Below are 22,394 nucleotides of genomic sequence, written 5' to 3' on the forward strand. Positions count from 1 at the left end.
AGCCTGGCCACCTAGAAAGGCTCTGTCCCCAACACGTGACAACATACTGAGAGAGGGCACCTGTTTCTGTACAAGTGTGCCCTTCTGGAGCCCACTGGTGCTTCTCAGCACATTACAGCCCAGAACTCCCTAAAGGACATGGGAGAGGTGGCGAGCCCAACATTGTGATCCCATGTGAGTCTTCTATCTGACACCCTCACCGAACCCCAACGGATTCAGCTGCGGGCAATAGTCCAGGAAGACAGATGCCAGGATAGACGGGTTGGTGGAGGTTGCCATCAGCCTGAGCATCACATAACCAGAGAGACGTTCTAAGGGTCAAGGTATAAACCCTATCTTTTATATTCTGTATTCTGGTGCTTTGACATCCGGGGCCTTGCTGACCCTGGAGGGACTGCACCTCCCAGGGTCAGCCAATTCCTAGAGACAGCTCACCCCCAAGCATGCTTTTCAAATGCAAACCAACCAGTCCAGAGGACACACCGCCCCCTTAAGCACCACCTTTACTGGGCTGTCACACTCTGGGCTACCTTCCACCAGTCCTAACTGTCCCAGGGCGAGGTGCCAGAGAGATAGGGACAGCCTTTATACCCCAGAGCCTGCTGAAATTATTCAGACCAGCTGATCCTAAGCCTGTCTATCCTGCCTGGCCTGTTCCATCCATGAAAACCACAATAAAGGCTTCTGACCCCATCCCCTCCCCCGACCTCCTGACCAACCCTGGTACGTCCCCATGTGGCCCCCTGTGGTATGATATGCCCCTTCTCTTGGGAATGGTGAGTAATAAACTATCTTTTCCATGGCAATTGTCTCTTGATCTGTTGGCCTTACTAAACCTCAAATTTTCTATTAATATGCCATATTTTTTTTAGAGAGCACAAGCAGGGAAGGGGCAGAAGGAGAGAGAGAACCTTAAGCAGGCTCCACCTTCAGTGCACAGCGCAACATGGGGCTCGATCTCATGACCCTGAGATCATGACCCGCGTCTAAATTAAGAGTCAGACACTTAGCTGACTGAGCCAACCAGGCGCCCCTAAAATGAGAGCTCTTTATGATCATCCTCTGTGGATAAGCAGTGAGTCCATTTTTTCCTCTTTGAGCCTGTGCCAGGTGCTGCTGAGACACACCTAGTGGGGCAGGGCGTGCGTCCCACTGCTGCAATCTGGAAAGGAGCGGACAGCCTCACAAACACCTGCCCCACAGGTGGGACGGTGTATGCACCATGACGAAGCCTACAGCAGAGCTGGAAAGGGGGCCGGACAGGGCCTACCCAGTGCGGGCAGACATCCCAAAGCGGGTAGCCAGGCTGAGCCTTGATTTCAACACAGTGGGCCAAGGGGGTGATAGGACCACATCCCCCAGCACCTGCAGCTGACCCACCCACATCCCACCCTTTTTATTAAAGATTGTATTTATTTTTATTTGAGAGAGACAGTGGAGTTCGGGCAGAGGGAGAGAGAGAATCCCAAGCAGACTCCCTGTTGAGCATGGAGCCCGATGCAGGGCTTGATCTCATGACCCTGAGATCATGACCTGAGCTGAAACCAAGAGTCGGACGCTTAACTGACTGAGCCACCCAGGCGCACCCCCCCACACACATCCCTAAGACAGACAACTCACCTGACCTAGAAAAGGCCTGTGTGCACATGGCTTCAGGATTCCTCACACCCCTCCTCCCAAGGAGATGGCAGTGTGCCAGAAGGTACAGGACATGATGGAGGAAGAGAGATTCGTCCTCCTGGAAGGGAAGGTCCCCACGCTTTGGCAACTAGAAGAAGAAAGGGCTGGACAGCATGGGGGCCGACTAGGAGGGCCTTGGCTTCCAGACTAGGGATTCTGAACTTCACTGGAGAAGCCATGAGGATCCACAGAGCAGGTGAGTAGATGTGGTCACAGTGGGACTCTGGGGAGATGGCTTTGTCCTGGAAAGGCATGCAGCACACTGCAGGACAGGTGGGAGCCCACAGTGACCCCCCAGAGATGGGGCTGCCCCATGGAGCAAGAACAGTTACTTAACAGAAATCGGATGTGATTTGCTCAGCTGGAAGGTGCAAGTATCTGCACCCCTCTTGTTGGATCAGAATTCCATGAGAGAACTGATGGAAGGCAGGGCTTCTCCAACTCTAAAATGATCTTGCTGAATTGCAGATTCTGACTCTGGAGGTACGGGGGGGGGGGGGGGGGGGGCAGGTTGTGTGGGTCACAAGCGTTGGTGACACCCCTGCTCCTGGTGGGCTGCCCCACTGAGTACAGAGACCGCAAAGCCCCAGATCCAGAGCCGGCCCAGAGTAGAAACTCAATAAATGGTTCCTTCTGTTATATGATTGCATTATTATTAGAAGAAAATGGCCCAAGAAAGGGATAAAAAGTGGAAAAGCGAAGTCATGTTATTTATAAGAACAAACAGGAAGGACAAGAGTCCAGGGTAAGAAACACAGCTACAGCAGCCCCCAGGGAGCCCTGTCCCCACTGGATTTTGCAAATGAGAAGCTGAGCAAACATGCTGTCCTTACAGGATGGCTTCTCCAGCCACCCTCCCCAGCCCACCCACCGTAGAAAACAGTTCGGTTGTATTTCTGAAATGCACTAACATTTACAGAGGTTTTATCCTGGAACAAAGCAGAACTTAAAACATACTGACTTTATATTTCTAAAATTCTGATAAATGATGATCAATTATTGGGTTTCCCAAAACATGTTTTCCCCCCAAATAACAGCTTAAATGATAACAGGATTATCACCGGGAAGCCTGGATGGCTTCCTATAGCAGCCTGGAGGAAATTCATCCTTTTTCATTGTTTTCACCTCCAAGAACTTTCTTAGAACATGTAGATATTCCCAGAAGAGCTAATCCCTAAAGTTCCTCAGGTTTAATTTTTCTGGGGGGTGGGGCACCTGGGTGGCTCAGTCAGTTAAGCGGCTGCCTTCAGCTCTCAGGTCATGATCCCGGGGTCCTGGGATGGAGTCCCGCATGGGGCTCCCTGCTCAGCAGGGAGTCTGCTTCTCCCTCTCCCTCTGCCTGCCGCTCCCCCGCTTGTGTGCTCTCTCTCTCAAATAAATAAATAAAATCTTAAAAAAAAAAATCCTCAGGTTTAATCATTCACTCACTGATTCAGTCCTTTGCTCATTGCTTTAACCCACCATGACTGAGCCTGCTCGTCTTGGGGCTGAGGGCCCGTCATCAACAAGACAGGCTCACGGGCTCCTCCTCCTTGGGCAGCTCCCAGCCAAGCAAAGAAGACCCACTTGTCAGCCAGACTGCTGGACAGACCTGGCACATGGTGGGGTGGGCTGTGGAGAGGAAGGGTCCCCTTCTGGGCCACTCTCTCTCTGGCTTCGGCTCTGCACCAAATGAGAGATGCTTATTTAGTCGCAGGACAGGTGGAAGCTCAGGCACCTCCCCACCCCTCGCTCTCCCCACGGTGTCCCACACACCATCGGGAAATTCCTTGAGAAGCACCCTCACCCCACTCCACCAGCCAGCCCCACACTCTTGGTCAGCCTGCACTGCTGCACGACAGGAACCTAGCAACGCTCATCGGGAACATGACACCGCAGCTTCACGAGAAAAGGCAGAAAATACACCGGCACTAGAGGTTCATTCAAATCCCCTGGGTTCTAGTGGCCATCCATGGCCATCCATTTGCTCCCGAATGATGGTCATGACTGTATGGGACAAAAATGCCTCGTGGGGTTGTTTGGGGCTATCTCAATCATCAAATCCCATGGAAGTCATTCATAGTTTTTCAGAATGCAATTACTGCTAGCAATTTGCTTTGTTTGGCCAAAAATAAAATACCTGTCAAAAAACTTGTTTTGGGACGCCTGGGTGGCTCAGTGGGTCAAGCGTCTGCCTTCGGCTCGGGTCCTGGGATCGAGTCCTGGAAGGGGGTCCCTGCTCAGCAGGGGAGTCTGCTTCTCCCTCTCCCTCTGCCGCTCCCCCTGCTTATGCTCTCTCTCTCTCTCTGACAAATAAATAAAATCTGTATTTAAAAAAAAACTTGTTGTTTTGATGATTGTGTCTAGCATGCGCTACAGGTATTAGGAAATTCTCATATCAAGGGGACTGGGAAAGTCTACATAGATAAGAAAGAGAAATAGGGGGAGGGGGAGGACAGGACTAAGAGGAAGGAGGGAGGGAGAGAAGTAAGCTAGGTGAAATAAATTATCCAAAAAGACATTCTACTTTACTTTTTTTATTTTTTAAGTATCTCTACACCCAACATGGGGCTCCAATGCACAGCCCTGAGATCAAGAGTCGCATGCTCCTCCGACTGAGCCAGCCAGGCGCCCCAAGACATTCTACTTTAAAGCTAGAATTATCCTGGCTGACTTCTCTTCCAGTGAACAAAATGTACCCTGGTATATTTTTATTAAAGGATCTAAAAATGTTTTCCATTCTTAAGCTGTTCCGATGACATCATTACTTTTCCCTTTGAGTATATTACATAAACTCAATTCCATAAGACCTAAACTGTTTTTTTCAACTTCATATTTAGTTTTTAATGATGGATTCACATGGCTCAAGAATCAGAAGGTAACAAAAGAGTAAATGCTGTTTCCACTAAAAAAAGATAACAGAGGAATAGTTTCCTTCCGCTTTTATTGAGTGTCTTTGACGATACTACTTGTCATCCGACCCCTGAGAGTTCAAAAATACACAAGTGAGGGTCTCCACCAGCAGTGGTCCTGAGGAGGTCCGCCTCCATGCGTCCTGGCTGTGCCCCACACAGGCCGAAGCGTCCACGGCGGGATGGCCAGACACAATCCACAGTCCACAGGCGGCCAGTACGTGGACATGGCACCCTGGGACGTGTCATGTCTAAAATTCTGAACACAGCATTGGGCCGGTCTTTTAGTGTCTTTGTGTCTGTTTAATTTTAAGTTACATGATAATCATCAATGCAGCATGGTTTTTTGTTTTTGTTTTTTTAAAGATTTTATTTATTTATTTGATAGAGAGAGAGAACAAGCAGTGGGAGTGGCAGGCAGAGGGAGAGGGAGAAGCAGACTCTCTGCTGAGCAGGGAGCCTGATGCAGGGCTCGATCCCAGGACCCTGGGATCATGACCTGAGCCGAAGGCAGACGCTTAACGACTGAGCCACCCAGGTGCCCCTATGCAGCATGTTTTGAAGAAAATCAAAACCACTGACTCCTTTGGAAGCATTTGCTAATCCCAGTTACTATATACAATTGTCACATTTTCCAATCTCTGAAATAACCCTTTAGACACACATTGATGGGGCAGGCTGTTGAACTTTTGCAAAGAACACTTAACCCTCTACAAAAATGGTATAAAATATAGGCTTGGAGAATGAGCTGGTCTGCTCCAGTGACCGGTCCTGATGCGGGGCAACTGAGGGGAGGCTTAATCACTGCAATCGCAGATATTATTAGCTTGCCAAGTGCTTTTCATCTCTTAAGGGCTGCCCAAGGACCGAGTGATAAACCAGGAATATTGCACCTTTTATCCCATTATTTCAAGAATAAACCATTCCTTACTCAAATTTTCGATGTGCCCTTGGGATATTCAGAAACCCCAAAGTATCAACTGTGATCAATACCGCATCTTACTTGTGGATGTAAGTATACTTTTCAAACCCCAGGATTTTGTCGTGAAACTGCCAACATCGTTCTATTTTAAAACAAAAACTAATTTCACTGAATTGCTGCAACAAGCCTGAGGTGACATTCCTAGAGCCCCGCGGAGGAGTGCAAGGATTGAAACTCATTTCCATAGAATCCTGCAGGTGGCGCCATAAGCAAACGGTCTTCCCCACGACCACCAACCCACTCCCCCCAGAACTGAAGAGAAGAAAACAAGGTTTTAGCTCACAGGAAAAAGGGGAGGAGAATATAGAAAAGCTACAGAATTGTAACGTATCATATAGAATTGTGCTGCTATAATAAAAAACTCAGTAATTAAAATATTGATTATGGAATTGCCTACTTCTTTTGTATTAAATATGCACGTTTTATAGGCAATGTTTTATAAATAAATATAACTTTAAGAGGACTCTTTTATGATGCCATAATGACAGCTAATCCTCATTTGTGTGTTAAACGTGTTCTTTAACAAAATTATACATTCACCATGGCAATGGAACGAGCCCGGCTTCAGCCTCCATCTAATCTAACAGAATGGTATTTCTGCAGTCCTAACACTCTGCTTAATCACGCCAATAAAAAGAGTAGATTTCTTTGTAATGCAATTTGTAAGCAATAAACATGATTGAGAATGCAGTATTTGCTGTCGACTATGTTTAATGCAGGGTTTTAATTTGGTGTGTAATTATTCATTTAGTAGGTACTTTTTCCATTCACATGTCTTCGCCCTGCTCTAGAGAAAGTTGATAAGTTTGCAGAACATTGGGGAAACAGGGTTTCCAGGTACTTTATGCAAACCGGAGTTGGATGTAGATGTTATGGAAAAAGAATATTTTTTTATCTGCTAAAGACAGGAGGTCACATTAACTCGTAATACAGACACATAAAAATGTGATTATGGGTTCTAAACAGAACGCAGTAGGCTCCTAGTTAACACAATGAGATTTCTAGGAAGTGATGCATAAATTCTTCAAAAATGACACATTTCTCAAGTTTCATTCCAATTAAATTACTGAGGCAGCTAACAGCGATGAGCACAAAGTACGGGGGTAAAATGAGGGTTTCTTCTTGTAACTGTATCACTGTGAAAGTATATTTTTATGAGAAGCAGTTAATATTAAGCTGTTATTTTTCAACTGTGCTGGAAGGGATGTCTCGAGCCTTCCTTGCCGAGCTCTCCCCAGAAGAGTCTGCTCCTTTGTTTCTTGGGTGTGCTAATAGGAAGAGAGAATTGCTGGGGCCCGCCCCCGCCCTCCTTTCTGGAGTCAAAGGGGTCTGCCAGGAAAGGGATCCCATGTGTTGGTCCCCAGGGTCGGGCCCAATGGCCGCCAAGAGGCCTGCGGCCCCGAGACTCCAAGGTGCCCGGCGCCCCACTCGCTCCCCGCGGCGACCAACCCGGGCACGAGCAGCAGGGCCGGGTACCCACCCACGATCCGCCAGCGCTTGGGGTCCGACCCCCCCGCGCCCCGCTCATGCTTCGGGGGTCCTGAGAGCCCCGCGGCCGCGCGGGGGGTTTGTCGCCCAGCCTTGGGGGTCTCGAAGGCGGGTCTGGGGGGGGCGCGGGGGTCCCGCCCGCGGGGCGATGGGGTTCGGGACTGCTCCCCCGTGAAGGAGGACAGGGGGGCGTGGGGGCCGCCCCGGGGGAGGGGGAGGCGGGAGGGGACGTCGGAAGACAAAAGGATGTGCAGCTTTAAATTCAAAAAGATGTTTTTGAAAGCCTCGTCCTGGGGTTTGAAAGGCGCACCGAGGACAGCGGCAGAGCGATCCCAATCAGAAATGCGATTTGAAGTCCTAATGAACTTGATTGCGTGAACATTTATAATCCCCCATGGCCCTAAATGAAATCAGATATAATCAGAAGATACAGGGAAGGGAGTGTTTACAGCCGACGCCGGGCGGCTGCGGACGGGGAGATGCGGCCCCGGTATTGATGTCGAAAATGATGGATAACGCGGGAATGGCAAATATACTATTTGTCTAATGGCTCGGCAATTAAATTCCCCTGTAAATGACCCATGCCTCATTTCATCCTAATCTATGGAATTTTGATTGAATTCGTCAGCTCTAATTGAAAAATACTGCACTTTAATGTCTGCATTGCAGTTTCAGGACGAGAGTGGTTTTAATGAGACAGTGCCCCCCTGACCCGGGAATATTTGAGACTTTTATTCGGAATTTAAAGCCAGAAGATTGCTCAACTGAGCGCTGCGATTTCCTCTCCTGTATCCACGTCCATCTATCTCCAGACGCGATTTAATAAACGCACTTGGGGATAAATGCGCCCCTGCCCCTCGCGCCCTAGTGGCATCCAAGGGGCTGCCCCTCCCTGGGACGGGAGCGGGCGGGGGCCCGGGGGTTGATGCGGTGGCCGCAGGCGCGGAGGGGGGCGCTCGGAGGAGGGGTTGCCCCCTCCCGGGGGCCTGGATGCCCCGCCCCCGCTGCTGCTCTGGTCCCCGGGCCCAATCGCCGACCGCGGCCTCCGCCTTCCCGGGCCAAACCCAGGCGCCCCCCCCCCCCCCCCCCGCCCCGGAGGAGATGGCCCAGCTGCCTGCGACCTGGGCACCCCAAGAGGGGGCCGGCCCCCGACGCGCTTTATATGCAAATGACGAGGCGAAGCCATCCCTGAGAAATTAGCTACTTGCTGAAGCATATTTACTAGATTGAAATGAGTTAAAGAGAAACATTTTAAGTCGTTTAAACGAGATAATTGGGCCACATTAAAACTGGAGATGTTTGCTCCTTTCCAAAAAAAAAAAAAAAAAAAACCACCCGGGGGAGGGGGTCGGTAAAAGCGCCCCCAGCACACACACCCGAAACGAGGACTCGAGGCCCCTGCTGCTCAGAGACCAGAAGTGCGGGAGTGCGGGGGACTCCAGCCTGCCGGGACCTTGGCGGGGCGCCCCTCCCGTCGGGATAGCCACAGCCGGGCTCCCCCGCTCCGAGGGACCGATCCCGACCGCGGCCCGCAGGGGGCGCCCTCGAGCCAGGGTCCTGCCGCGAAAACGGAGCCCAGGAGAGGAAAGGAGCGGTCAGCCCTTGGTCCTGGTCGCGCACCCGCGTCCGGCCCCCCAGCCTCGTCCACCCCAGTACCCCAGCCACGTTCAAAACTCCGACGGTGAGATCGCGATGGGAGCCCTGAGGACATGGAGTTTGGGGGGGAGCAAGAGGGTAAAGTGCACGAGTTGCCTATTCCCTCCCCAAAGAGTTGAGGATTTAGGGTCTGTTTGTTTGTTTGTTTAGCACGTTAACAGAATTTACAGAGCTTTTATTTAAAATAAAATAATCTAAAATGACATAGAGGCCATCTCCCTAGGAAGACAGTGCTTTATGCCCTTCTGGTGCTCAATTTGGTGATGAGAGCCCACTGCAGAGGAAGCTCCCAGGGCGGGGAACTGCCTCTGCACCGGTCTCAGTGCGTGCGGAGGGGCTGACACTGAGCCGACCCGGGGGCGGTGCTCTGGGACCTGCAACCCCCACCCCCCACCCCCAGTAGTCGTGTGTGTTAAATACTACACAGTATCCTGTTCCATTGGTGGCCTGTAGTTTGTCTTTAAATGCTCGAGAGTCTTGTGATCAGAGGCTGCCCTCAAATTGACACCCTCCCTCTGAGCGCACAGGCTTGCGGCCCTGGCTGCCCCACATCCATCCAGCACTCTGCGACGCCCCGGGCTGGCGGTCGGCGCCCAGTGCAGCCACCCTACTGAGCAACCACTCTGGGCCGGGGCCCCTGCCAAGGAGTGCTACGTGATCTAATTCGGTTCCGCGACAACCCGTGGCAGAAGCGCTATATTAATTACCCCCGTTTTAGAAACGCAGTCTGGCCGCTGGTGGGAGAGAGCCGGGGTTCCCGCCCATTACGCAGATGGGGCAACTGAGGCCGCGGTGAGCTCGGCGGTGCGCCCATGCCGGTCAGGCCCAGATGTTACAGGGTTTCTTATCCATCCACTTCCTGGATGAGGCTGCTCAGGATGAGTCAGAGTCAGGAAAATTTGGGTTTTAAAGAGAGCCCGAGGTGGGGTTTCTATTATCACATCCAAAATCGGATCATATTTCCTAGTACTTTGTGTCTGATCTTCCCCCCTCGTTTGTCACAAAGGCTTCTCTTGTGCCCTGGACGTTTATAATGAAAAGAAATTGGGAATCTTTTTCTTATGCAATTGTAGACATGAAAAAAATAGACGTCTCAGGCCTTCTTATCTCTGAGAAGGGGAGCCGGGGAGCCGTCTACTCCCCTGGAACCGCGGAGCCCAAACAGGCTCTATAGCAGATGCCATTACTTCCATGGCCCATAGGGGGCGATGCGGATCCCTGAGCGCTCTGCACACCCACGTCTTTTCAGGCTGTTAATCCTTTGGAAATTGTGAAGCCTCAAATAAAAATGTTTCCTGTCATTCCCTCATTAATTTATTAAAATACATAATACACATTTGAGTTCTGTTTACAGATAGGAAATAGCCTTGTTACATCATTAAATTGAAAATGTGCAGTGTGAAATTTGTGTTGCAAAATACAAGGACGTATTCAGTTCATTACATTTTAAAGTATTAATTTCCAAATAACATTCAGTAATATGGAATGAACTGAATTTGAATGTTTTTTGGGGTAGAATGAAGTTGAACTTTTAAAAGTCTCTCATTTCTTAAGTGTCCTGAGGTTTTCTTGGGTTTTGTTGTGGTGGTGATGGTGGTGGTGGGTGTTTGTTGCAATTTAAGTGGGTCTGAGAGAAACTTAGAACAGGGGGAAATTATAACAAGCAAAAGATAAGCTAGGACTATCACAGCACAATAACAAACAGATTCTAAAATACTCATCTTCTCAAAAACAAAATTAATGACTAGAAGGAGAGGACATGGTGAGCAAGGGGGGAGGGGAAGTCCCTGAACTCAGTGAATGCATCAAATTGGTCACATGATGTCAATCACCCGCACTCTCTGAGCCATCATGATCAATTTCTGCTAGTTCTGAAGCTTCCCATTCATTATTGTCCCAGACTTCAGAGAACAGAAGGTTTGTCCGGGTGGAGACGAGCAGGATGGCTTCTGGCTTTGGCTCATTTCCCAGAAGAACCTAGTTTTTCACACTTGCCCGGGGGGGGGGGGGGGGGGGGGAGGAGAGCCTGAGGCAGAGGCCTGCAAGAGGCCCTCTCCACCAGCCCTGCCCCTGCCCCATCCTCAGGTCTGTCACCGCGCTGGACCGCTGCTCTGCTGTGGGCTGGTTTGAACAGGCATCGGACACCCACAGGGGCCCCCAGAAGCAGCCTCCGAACCCCTCTCCTGGTGTCTGTGGCAATGTCCCTGAAGGCAGCCGTCACCCTCAGTGTGGACACCCACGTGAATAACTTCACTTCGAAGGGTGTTTCAAAGTCACTGTGCAGAATAAACACTAGATAGGGTGCCTGGGTGGCTCAGATGGTTAAGCATCTGCCTTCGGCTCAGGTCATGATCCCAGACTCCTGGGATCGAGTCCCGCATCGGGCTCCCTGCTCAGTGGGGAGCCTGCTTCTCCCTCTGCCTCTCTCTCTCTCTCTCTGTCTCTTATGAATAAATAAAATCTTTAAAAAAAAAAGAATAAACACTAGATAGTAAGGTATGAACAGCAGGCTTTCTTTAACTCTCTGTTGGAAGGAAGGAAGGAAGGAAGGAAGGAAGAAGGTGGGAGGGACTGAAGGAGGAAAAGAGGGAGGGAAGGACAGAAGGAAAGAGGGAAGGAAGGAAGGAAGGAGGGAGGAGGGAGAGGGAAGGAAGGAGGGAGAGGGAAGGAAGGAAGGAGGGAGAGGGAAGAAAGGAAGGAGGGAGGGGGGAGGAAAAGCAGGCACTCTCAACACACACACACACACAAGGACAACATGTCCCACCAAAAAAAAAAAAAAAAAATGTTTTCATTTCCTACAAAACCCAGAAGTGTCCCCTAGGACAGTATGGGGACAGCATTCAAGTTTTCTGGATTTTTTCCTGCTGGGCCTCAAAGAGCTCCTCTCTCCTCATTCCCCCTTTCTCCTGTGTGACCCACAGGTGCTCTAGCAGGTTGGCCCCTAGCTGAAGATACTTTGGGATGTCAGAGTTTGCTCTCCATCCTTGCTCTTGGTTCCTTCTTTCCCTAAAGTTCCAGAACTCTCCCATAAGGGAGATCACTGTCGGCAGCAAAGTCAGGCAAATTCAGTTCCCCTGCATTTTTTCAGATGACAAGGGGGGGGGGGGGGGGGAATACCAAGATTCTTCTGTTTCCAAGGCCTGGCAGGTCAGCATATCCAATTATTTCTGCAATCACCTCACCAACGAGGGGCTGTATATTTAGGGAACGTGAGACAGCAGGGAATTAAAAGGCCTAAAAACAAGGACGGTCTCCTTCCTGGACCACTGCAAGCTTCTCATGCAGTAGCAGAGAGCAATAAAGACGGTGAGTGTGTATGATGTAACTAGGGAATGGTTTTTAGATTGTCCCTGCCTGGCAAATGCAGGTGGCTACTTAGATTTTCACTTCTCAAACCTCACTGAAGGAAACTGGCTCACTCCCTTATGGCCAATGGCCTACAGCTAGCCTCAGATCGGTTAGCAAAGGGGATGGGTGAGGCAAGGAGGGTGGAGAGGAGCGCTAAGTCCTGTGGCCAGTCTCTACTCACTGCCCTCGTCACTGACTGTGCTGCTTAAAGTCTTTTTAGCCCCTCAAACAAGAGTCAGAGATCTACCCTGGGATCTCCCTCCAATGTGGAATGCGTCCATCCCAGGGGCTTTGGAGCAAGCACATTTCTTTTCCCCGGTTCTGTAAGCTGGGTGCTCTATTGTAAGCCAAGTGTCCCCGCCTGCCTTTTGAGGCGGGGTTGGTATCTATTGTTAGCTTCCTCCAATTGTGGGCTAATAGAAGGGCTCTCCCCAGCCCTCCTCGGCACACATCCCTTCCACCCTCTCCTTGGGAAAGCCTGACATTTAAGGTGGCCCTCCTTGAGTTGCTGTCCCTACTAGTCACAAGTGTCCTTCTGGGAACCCTCAGCGGAGCTAGGTTGGTCAGGTACACACATACCCACCTGGAGTTTTTCTAGATGAGCTTACTGCTAAGTGCACTTTTACAAAGACCTTTCCCCCGGAAATCCACAGGAGGCACACAGGCCATTCTCATGCTCCCTCCCCAGTTAGCCAACTTCTCTCCCCTGTGTTTACACCCAATGGCTCGCCCCAGTCTGGAGACCTCTTCTCTAGGTTCTGTTTTCCAGTCGGAAGGGGCGGTAACCAATGCAAGCGCGGGCTCCGCTTTGCAAGTATTTCTGGAAGAAGGGGAAGCGGAGTTCCGTCTAAAAGCCATGGCTGCTTTTTGTTCGGTCCCCGCAGAAGTTAAAGTGGGAGCGCCGCCCCAGATGCGGGTAGCTGTTGACCCAAACACTCTCTTGCTCCCTCCAGGGTGGGCTCGAAAGGGTTAAAGGGATGAAGTCGCGGTAAACCGCGTCTTTTTTAAAAGACAACCCGCCTACAGGGGTCTGGGCTATCGAGGGGCAGCGGCAGGGGCCCTGCTTGGCGAGGGCCGGGGCGGGGGGGGGGCGGGGGGTCTCCCGACTCCCAGCCATCGGGGAGACGCGCGCGAGTCCTTGGCCGGCCTCTCCCCCGACCCACGGTCTCATCTTGGGAGCTGGAAGCTCGCGGGGCGCACGGCTGAGCCCGACGCTTCCGACTTCAGCATCCATCGGACGCCGGCCGTGTGCAGCCCGGGGCCTTCCAGGAGAAGGCGGGCCGACGGGCCGCGGGGACGGTAGTGGACCCCGGCATCCCAGGAGGCCTGCTCGACAGGCGGTCCCCTAGGCCCCAGTCCGGGCTGCGCCCCTCCTCACCCCTCCGTGCCCTCTGCCCGCCTCCCAGGCCGCCCGTTTCGCGGCCCCCGGATTAGCATATCTGTGAAGTCCCGCAAACAATGCCCGCTGTGCGGGGAGATGAAAGTCGGGCGCCGGGTGGCAGGGGGTCGTTTGAAGTCCCTGAAAGGTGGGGCCGCGGGAATCCGAGAGGGCAGATGCGAGGAGATAGAGCCAGGTGAGAAACGCCCCGCGGCCTGCGCCTCCCTCCCCCAGCGCCCCAGGGCCGGGGTTTCGCAGACCGCACGGCCTCCCGGACCCCGCGAGCAGCCAGCCCCGGGCCGGACCCAAGTGGACACTCCTCCTGTGCAGCCCAGCCCTCGCCCTCGCCGTCCCTTGTCGTCTGCGCCTCAGCCTCCGTCCCCCAACTGCAGCCCTGGGGCCCCGGCTCGCGCCCGGCCTCCGCCTGACGCGCCCTCTTCCCATGCTGGGAACCCCGGGGCGGCCGGGCTCAGTCCCTGCAGAGGATCCCCCTTCTCTGGTTGAGCGCGGGCGCGGGGCTTCCCGGGCCATCCAGTACCCCCAGTGGTCACGCACTCCCCACTCCAACCTGTACGGCTATTCCCAAAAGGGACCCTCGAACGCCTAGGCCCGGGGTCCGCAGCCGAGCCCAGGATAGGGTGCCAGGTCGGCCAGTCCACGCCCGCAGCCCCCAGGCTCCCGGGCGGTGCAGGAACCCCCTCACCCCGGCCCCTAAATCCCACGAGGGCACCGCTCGCAGGCCAGGGGGCCGTGGCTCCGCGTGTTGCTCCGCACTGGGGTGGGGAGGGCGGCGCAGGTGTTAAGGGTCAGGTTTCCCGGCCTTCAGGCCTGCCGGGAACATTTTCCAACTTCCCCAAGAAAATGCACCAGGGGGGAAAAAAAAAAAAAGTCTCCTCCCCTTCACGTTTCTGGTTTGCGGTTTTGTTTCTGCTACTTTGAGGGTGGGGGACAAAAAGCAAAACTTTCTACATAAGAATGTCGCAGCACACACAGTCCCTTAAAGTGTTTCTTCTTCAGGGCGCTTTAGAAAACCCCCCTGTCCTGCTTTCTGCATGGTCAAGGAGGAGGATAATGAAACCAAAGACTTTCATTTTATAAACCACTTGATCTTTGCTTGGGAAACTCTATTAATTGAATGGGTTTGCCTTTTTTGCCAGTCCCCTTTATCATTATTTATGGGCTTTAAATTGTTTAAAGTTCCCTTGACGTTCAATTTACAAGTTTGGGGACTTTTTTTGTTCTGCCTTTTGTCCTGGAGAAAGACATCGTGTTGGAAGTGCTTTGAAAAGCCAAACAGGAGAAGTTGGCAATGAAAGGGAAGCGGGCGAGATCCCTTTTAATTCCGTCCTGTTAGTGAATGGCTCTTTTACATAATTGCAGGAGCTATTTCAAAGCCAGCCAAGGGCTGACTTCACTTAGAACCACATGGAGTCTATTTTGGGCTTTCAGATTAAAAAAAAAAAAAGGCTGAATAAAATAGTTAAAAAAGATGAGGCTTCAATGCTTTCTGCTACTTGCAAATTGGTGTGTCTGATGGGGAATTTTACACAAGCACCCCTTTGTAAGTGCGTCTTGGGCTTGGGAGGGACTGTTGTGGGTTTGCTGGGTGTGAATCCCAATTGCCCTTCCATAAATAAAACCCATCCCAAGCTATTTCCCAACGATTGCCAGGAGCAAGAGCTGCTGCAATGACCGAATGATCAGGCCACTCAAAGTCTCTATAAATAAAAACAACACGGTTGCCAGAGAAACCAGCTTGTCTCCTGGGACTGGGCGGCGGGCGGGAGCACCCGGCCCGCTAGGTCTGCGGGTGTCTCCGCACCCACGGAGACCTGGGGCGCCCACGCTGCCCCTTCTCCACGACCGCCCGCGACCTCCACCCTGGCGGCAGCGTGAAAAGGCGCGGTTCGTGGTGCTTCCTCCTCGGGTCTGGACTCGGCGGGCCAACGCAAGTTTGCCACATGAATATTCATTTACTTGTGCATTTAGCATTTTATACTCAACCTCCATACACCTGCATGCAAACATTGACTGGGACAGCCCCGAAGCGTGGAGACAACTTAATTACCCTCACTTTTACTGACGTCTGAGGTTTTAAGTGGCTTAATACTATCTTGACACCAGCTTGGCACCAGCCAAGGAAAGTGCCCAGGGGGTGGGCCACCTTCATCCCCGCGGGAGCCTTCCTGGGGGGCGGGGTGCGGGGGGAGAAGTTCGCGGAAAGTTAACTAGAGTTGGAGGACCCAGATGTGCCTGAGGTTGCGTCCTTCCTTTTTCCTAATCCCAGGGAGCTGGGGGTGGGGGACCTCTTAAGGCAAAGTTGCAAAGATCTGCGCCGGGTGGTCTTCCTGCGCAGCCTGGGCTGAGCCGAGTCACCCCAAGGCCTCTGCAGTTTGAGGCAGTTCCGAGGTAAGCAGGTAGGAATCCGAAGGATGGATAAACCATGTACCTGTCGCTCGCTACCCATAAATCTCTCTGAGGAGACGAGGAAGAACTCTAGGGGCTTTTATTATCCGCAGTCCCCACGCTCTGAACGCTTTGCAGGTAGCTGAGGTGCCCCGAATGAATCTTGTTAATCACGGCGAAACACAAGAATCCTTTTATGACGCCAACAGTCGTTTTCTGAGCAGTTAAGCATTAGATGAGAAAATATTACTGCATTGCATTCGAGAAAAAGCACACTAGTAAATAAAATTCATATTGATGAGAATTCTCTGAACTCACTAATAAAAGAAGATTAGTATTATAACCCCCGCAGTCAATACTTTCCACAGCAATTTATGGATGCAAATAATATGCCATCAAATTATTTCAAGTGTAGCTATAATTCAACGGACCTAAATCTTCTTGCTGAACTTTAAATGTAGAATTATCACCAAAATAATCAAAGGAATGCCTGTCTCTCTCGGAGGGTAATCAGGCGACGGAAGTCCCTAGAACAATATTTTTCCGGCGAAATAGCAAAGTGGATGGCAAATCTGCCTAGGTAAAATGAGTAACAGCTTACACAGGCCCAGCGTCAAGCGGCGAAAAGACCCGGCTGTAGCAACGTAAATCAAGCAAGGAGTCGAACATTTTTTCTTAGTATTCAAAAAACAAGGTAACCATACCAGAGACTCTGTGCCTGTTAACTATCTCATAATGAGATGGAGTATTTATTATGCTCATAAAGAAACCAGCCTTTTGCCCTGGGCTTCGATTTTTTTTTTTCCTTTTCCTTTTCTTCTTTTTCTTCTTTTGTAGGAGTGGAGAAAGAGGGCTAGAGCTTAGAGACCCCACAGACACCTCCTGCCCCGCGGATTCCAACGATCCCCCCTCACGCCGCCTAAGCCACCTCGGGCTCTGGGCGTGAAGGGAGCGCAGGCGGCGCAGTTAGCGGCGTCCTAATGAATTCCTTTCAAACCGCCTGCCGCCGGAGCCATCTATTACTGCGGCCTGGAGTGGGGAAACGCGCTCGAGACGTCTTTGTCCGGGTGGCGGTGGCGCGGGGGGGAGGAGGCGAGCAGGAGGAGGGCGGCTGGCGGCGGGGCCGGCGAGTTTTCCCAGCCCTCGGGGGCGCCGGGGATGCACCCTCCTCTCTTTCCTCAGGGGCCCTTTGGGTGGGCAGTGGGTTCCTGGCTGAAGAGGTAGGTGCTCTGGAATTAAGACGTCCCCCTGGGGGCCTTGGGGTTAGAGCAGGAGAAAGAAGAGCGAGAAAGAAGAGCTTCAAAGAATAGGGTCGATAAATTCATAAAGATCGATTTATCTTTATCTCCCAATTAAATGTGCTTGTAAGTGATACATAACACACGTCCAACACGGGCCAACTCCCCAACCACTAGCTCCTCGGCGTGAGCTGATTTTTAATGACTGATCTAACAATGCCCTTCTCTCCTCTCCTCGCGAGCCAGGTGCTTGTCAGCGGTTCCGGGCGAACGTCTAGACCCGGGAAGTTGGAGCCCGGGCCCTGGAGGCGCGTGGAAGGCCCGCGCGCGCTGACGCGCATTGCGCGGGCTGCCCTTGCCACGAACGATTCCATTTTTAAAGAGAAATTCAAGCACTGGAAGTTTTTGTTTTTGTCATAGAGAAGGGGATAAGCACCTCCCTAGCTCCCACTCCCTCCCCGCCAGTCCCCTTACTCCCAAATTCTGGGGTTTTACCATTGTTGAGACAGGGGAAACATCTTGAGGGAATCGGCTCCATCCTGCAGTAGGCAAAGGGGAACCGCGCGCCCTCGAGTCCTCATTCAGGAAACCGGGTGGCGGCGCCGGGGTGAGCGCTCCCTCCGTTCTCAACGTGCTTAATTAGCGCCTATTTACAAAACGCAGCTTTTATTTGAGCAAACATCATAAAGCTTTCATCAGGATAATCTCACGTTATACAGTCTGGAGGCACAGCAACTCCCCCTTCCTCCCCGAGGATGGAGCAGATAAAGGACTGGCTTTATTATCATAATTATCGTGGCTGTTATTTTGGTGCGCGCAGGCAAAGTGTGTAAATAGGTGCGATGATTAAGAATGTCATGAAAAATGAGAAGGGATCGCTCACAGGAGGGCCCAGGTCGGGATGGGGGAACCAGCAGCCTCCCCGCCCCGCCCGGGAGCGCGGGGGGCGCAGCGAGCAACCCGGCCGGCTCCCGCCGGTGGCTGGGGCCTTCCAGCTCCCGACCAGGGCCCTAGGGGCGGATGTGAAGGGGCAGGACCTTGTTGCCAACTCCGGGAACCTCTTCTGGACCACGGGCGCAGCAGCAGCACCCAACGCTAGGGTGAGCCGCGGGCAGGTTTGTTCCAGGGCATTTGAGGAAGAAATAAAACGCCCTCGGCCCAGCGGCGGTAGGTCCTAACCCCGGAAGCTGCCCTGGGAGGAGGCCTCGACAAGGCTGTCGGGCCGCGGGGTTCGAGCCGTGGAGCTTTGGAGCCAACAGCCCCCTTTCAAGTTTGCGCGGCGCGGGCCCGGCGCGCAGGTTCCGGCTCTCGGGCCCGCGCGCTCCGCCGGTGGCGCCCGCAGCCGGCTCAACGCCAGCCCTGGTGGAAGGGGCGGAGTCCCGATTTCGCCCCCGCCCCCTCCTGGCTCAGCCAATAGGCGGTGGCGCCCGGCCCCACGTGAGGTAAGCCCGGCCGGGCAGCAGGCAAAATGTGAATGAGAAAGAGGAGCGCGATTTAAAGGTGCTGGCGGCGCCCGCCGAAGACAAGTGCGCCAGCTTCGCGCGCTCCCCAGCGGCCCGCGGGAGGCGACGGACTGCGGATCCGACAGACGGACGCACCGACGGCTCCGAGCCGGGGCCGAGGGTGGCAGACGAGACGCGCGCGGGCTCCGACGGGCAGGCGGCGGGCAGAGGCTTCAGCGTGCCCGCGGGGCCCGGGTGCCCTCTCCACTCCCGGGCGCACGGCCTCCCCCCGCGCACCGCCCACACGCGCTCCCGCCGGGCATGCAACCCGCCCAGGACTGAGGGGCGGCGGCGCCTGCTTTCAGGGTCCCGGCCGGCCCCTGCCCGGCGCACCCGGCTGTGCTCCCGGCGCCCGGCGGGCTTCCTGGCGGCGGCGCGGCGCGGGGACTTTTCGCCTCTCGCTGGCCTCTCCCGAGCGCGTCTATGAGCGCAGCGTTCCCGCCGTCGCTGATGATGATGCAGCGCCCGCTGGGGAGTAGTACCGCCTTCAGCATAGACTCGCTGATCGGCAGCCCGCCGCAGCCCAGCCCTGGCCATTTCGTCTACACCGGCTACCCCATGTTTATGCCCTACCGGCCGGTGGTGCTGCCGCCGCCGCCGCCGCCGCCACCCGCGCTGCCCCAGGCCGCGCTGCAGCCCGCGCTGCCGCCCGCGCACCCTCACCACCAGATCCCCAGCCTGCCCACCGGCTTCTGCTCCAGCCTGGCGCAGGGCATGGCGCTCACCTCCACGCTCATGGCTACGCTGCCCGGAGGCTTCTCCGCGTCTCCCCAGCACCAGGAGGCGGCGGCCGCCCGCAAGTTCGCGCCGCAGCCGCTGCCGGGCGGCGGCAACTTCGACAAGGCGGAGGCGCTGCAAGCCGACCCCGAGGACGGCAAAGGCTTCCTGGCCAAGGAGGGCTCGTTGCTTGCCTTCTCCGCGGCCGAGGCTGTGCAAGCGTCGCTCGGTGAGTCGGCGGCGCGCGCGACCCGGGCGCGGGGGCGGGAGGGGGCGGGGGCGAGCCAGCTCCAGGTTCCCGCTGGGGCCGAGGGGGCGAGGCCGAGCCCCTCCCGACCCCCGCCCCGGCTTCCCCCCTCCCGAGCAGCAGGAGGACGCGGCGGAGCTGTGCCGCGAGGCCTCCGGGGGGCATTTAGAGCCGAGCAACAAGCTAGGGGGTGGGGTGGCATTTAGCCCCCGGGGCCAGCTGCTGCGCGGGGCGGCTGATCTGTCTCGCGGCGAATTTGGATGAGTCTATGCCCCCTCCCGCGCGCCTTGACCTGGGATCCCGGGTAGGTTTCAGCCCTTAGGGGTGGCGGGTTGGGCTGTGCGTCTCAGCAGTGCGTGTGCTCAGGGGGCGCCCAGACCTATTAAACCCCTTCACTGGGCTTGCCCGAGAGAAGCGGATTCCTGGGAGGTTGTGCGTCTGCCTGTGTGTTGGGGTGTCTGGTGGGAACTTCTCCTAAGGCTGCAAAACTTCCCTTTTACAAACATTATCTGTCTCAAAAAAAAAAAAAAAAAAAGAGAGACGGTCTGGGATCTGTACCTCCCTGTGTCTCCACTTTGACTGCGATGTAAATTGAGGTTCACTAAATTCTCATTGGGGGGGCAAGATGGATCATGAATTTCCCCCTCCGTCTTCACCCAGCCCCCACCCTGGGGACAAAGAGGACGCTCTCTTGGGCCTCACGCCTCCTGTTACTTATGCCTTAAGCTGCCGGAGGCTGGGAGGGTGCAGACGTGGCCTGGCGGCCCCTTGAGTAATGGTTCTGGGCAAAGGGCCGTCGCCTGTACTGTCTTCTTTCCTCCTTTGAGCTTTCTCACGCCCCCCCCCCTTCTCTGCCCCTCAAAGGCCAGGAAATCACAATGTGTTAATGTCATAGAAAGACAATCCGCTAAGGGGGGAAAAGGCCCAAGTGAGGGTGGGAAGGGGAAAGGAAGGCCAGTGTGCGAAATGTAATAAAACGCCGTTTGGTTTTGCTTTCAGTCGGGGCTGTCAGAGGGCAAGGGAAAGACGAGTCAAAGGTGGAAGACGACCCGAAGGGCAAGGAGGAGAGTTTCTCGCTGGAGAGTGATCTGGACTACAGCTCGGATGACAATCTGACTGGCCAGGCGGCTCACAAGGAGGAAGACCCCGGCCATGCGCTGGAGGAGACCCCGCCGAGCGGCGGGGCCGCGGGCAGCACCACGTCCACGGGCAAGAACCGGCGGCGGCGGACTGCCTTCACCAGTGAGCAGCTGCTCGAGCTGGAGAAGGAGTTCCACTGCAAAAAGTACCTCTCACTGACCGAGCGCTCGCAGATCGCCCACGCCCTCAAACTCAGCGAGGTGCAAGTGAAAATCTGGTTCCAGAACCGCCGGGCCAAGTGGAAACGCGTGAAGGCTGGCAATGCCAATTCCAAGACAGGGGAGCCCTCCAGGAACCCCAAGATCGTCGTCCCCATCCCCGTCCACGTCAGCAGGTTCGCTATCAGAAGTCAGCATCAGCAGCTGGAGCAGGCCCGGCCCTGAGGGCCCAGGGAGAGCCAGGGCCTGGACCACCGTGGAGAAGCCATAGCTCTGGAGGGAACCACGGTGGCCTCTGCCATGTTTGAAGCAAAACTCAAAGTCACCCCCCCCAACTTTGGACATCCCAAGCACATTGAGAGTATATTCATTAAAAAAGGCTTAAAAGACTGCTTTTGAAGGGGCTACAGCTACACCTGAAGACACACTAAATATTTATTATACTATCCTACTTTGTACATAGATATCTATATAAACTGGATCTCAGCTGCAGTATTTTGAAAGTCATAGGACCAAACTACCCAGTAATATTCTCCACTCACATTCCAGAAGAAAACAAAACCTCTGCTGTAATCCGCCACGCATAGCAGCCTCCTTTCCATACTTTTCCAAAGGTAAACATGACACTCAAGAACAAACCATGGGGTTTACGCTCATTTTTGTTTCTATCTTGGTTTGTGGGTTTTTTTTTAGTTGACTGAAAAGCAGATGTTTTTGGGCAGCCTGGAAATTTGCTTTGCTTTGGTTCTGCCTGGCTTTCTTTCCTGGGGTTGCACATCCTATCTGAGCCATGTTTGAAGCACGTCTCCGTTGTGTTTAATTTATTTCAATGTAGCTTATTTTCTTATAACTTATGACATTTAAACAATCGCAGTCTTGTGAATAATAAAAAGGAGAGAGAGAGAGAGAAGGGAAAAAAAGGACCAATCTCTGGGTCGCATAAGTGTGTCCAGATTTGACTGTTTAGAGGGTACTACTAGGGTATGGCCAGGCGGCTCGTCTGGGGCCACTACTGGATAAAGGTCCGCTGACCTGGTCTCTGCAGGCTGGCTGGACACGAGCCACCCTGCACCCTACCAGGTTTTTAAGTGGAGAGCAAGAGCTCTAGTTGGGTTATAAATTTAAGGAAGCCTAATTTTCATCTTAGAAAGCTGACATTTCCCCTTTTGCATGGTCTAATCAATACCTAGGAGGCTGGCAAACTTCGGCCAGAGGAGGAGGCGGGCGCCGGGAGGAGGGAAAGCGAGTGCGGGTATTGGCGGCTTTTCACAAACTCCTGATGTTCTAAACCGACCACTGCCAGGGAGGAAACGCGTTTTCTTACCAACATCCCCGGTCGGAAAAGGAGCTGTGCTCGCTCCCCAAGCTGGGCCAAACGCCCATAAATCAGGCTCCGGGCCTTATCTTGAGACGGGAGCAGAAACCCACCCAACCGAGCTGGACTTGCCGGCCGCGCTCAGCTGGAAGGAAGAGGCGGGCAGCGAGCGCAGGCGGGCCGGGCACCTCCCTCTCCCGGCGGGGTCGGAGGGGCGGGCCCCGACCACCGCCCCACCGCAAGGGCTC

At 53.8% G+C, this 22,394-nt stretch overlaps 1 protein-coding gene across 1 annotated transcript; it reads left to right on the top strand.

The window, feature by feature from the left end:
* Positions 1-18,992: 18,992 nt before the first annotated feature.
* On the top strand, positions 18,993-21,056 carry GBX2 (gastrulation brain homeobox 2). The gene is made up of 2 exons (XM_032408323.1): positions 18,993-19,515; positions 20,533-21,056. The coding sequence occupies exons 1-2, from the start codon at positions 18,993-18,995 to the stop codon at positions 21,054-21,056; spliced, it is 1,047 nt and encodes a 348-aa protein (XP_032264214.1).
* The last annotated feature ends 1,338 nt before the right edge of the window (positions 21,057-22,394 follow it).

This window comes from Phoca vitulina, unplaced genomic scaffold (assembly GCF_004348235.1).
Source record: "Phoca vitulina isolate PV1807 unplaced genomic scaffold, GSC_HSeal_1.0 scaffold1, whole genome shotgun sequence".
NCBI classification, from domain to species: Eukaryota; Metazoa; Chordata; class Mammalia; order Carnivora; family Phocidae; genus Phoca; species Phoca vitulina.

Bases quoted from the DNA above. Each gene is read 5' to 3' on its own strand.
- GBX2 (XM_032408323.1), top strand. From the start codon at position 18,993: ATGAGCGCAGCGTTCCCGCCGTCGCTGATGATGATGCAGCGCCCGCTG. The intron at 19,516-20,532 runs GTGAGTCGGCGG...TTTTGCTTTCAG, and splicing joins GGCTGTGCAAGCGTCGCTCG to TCGGGGCTGTCAGAGGGCAA.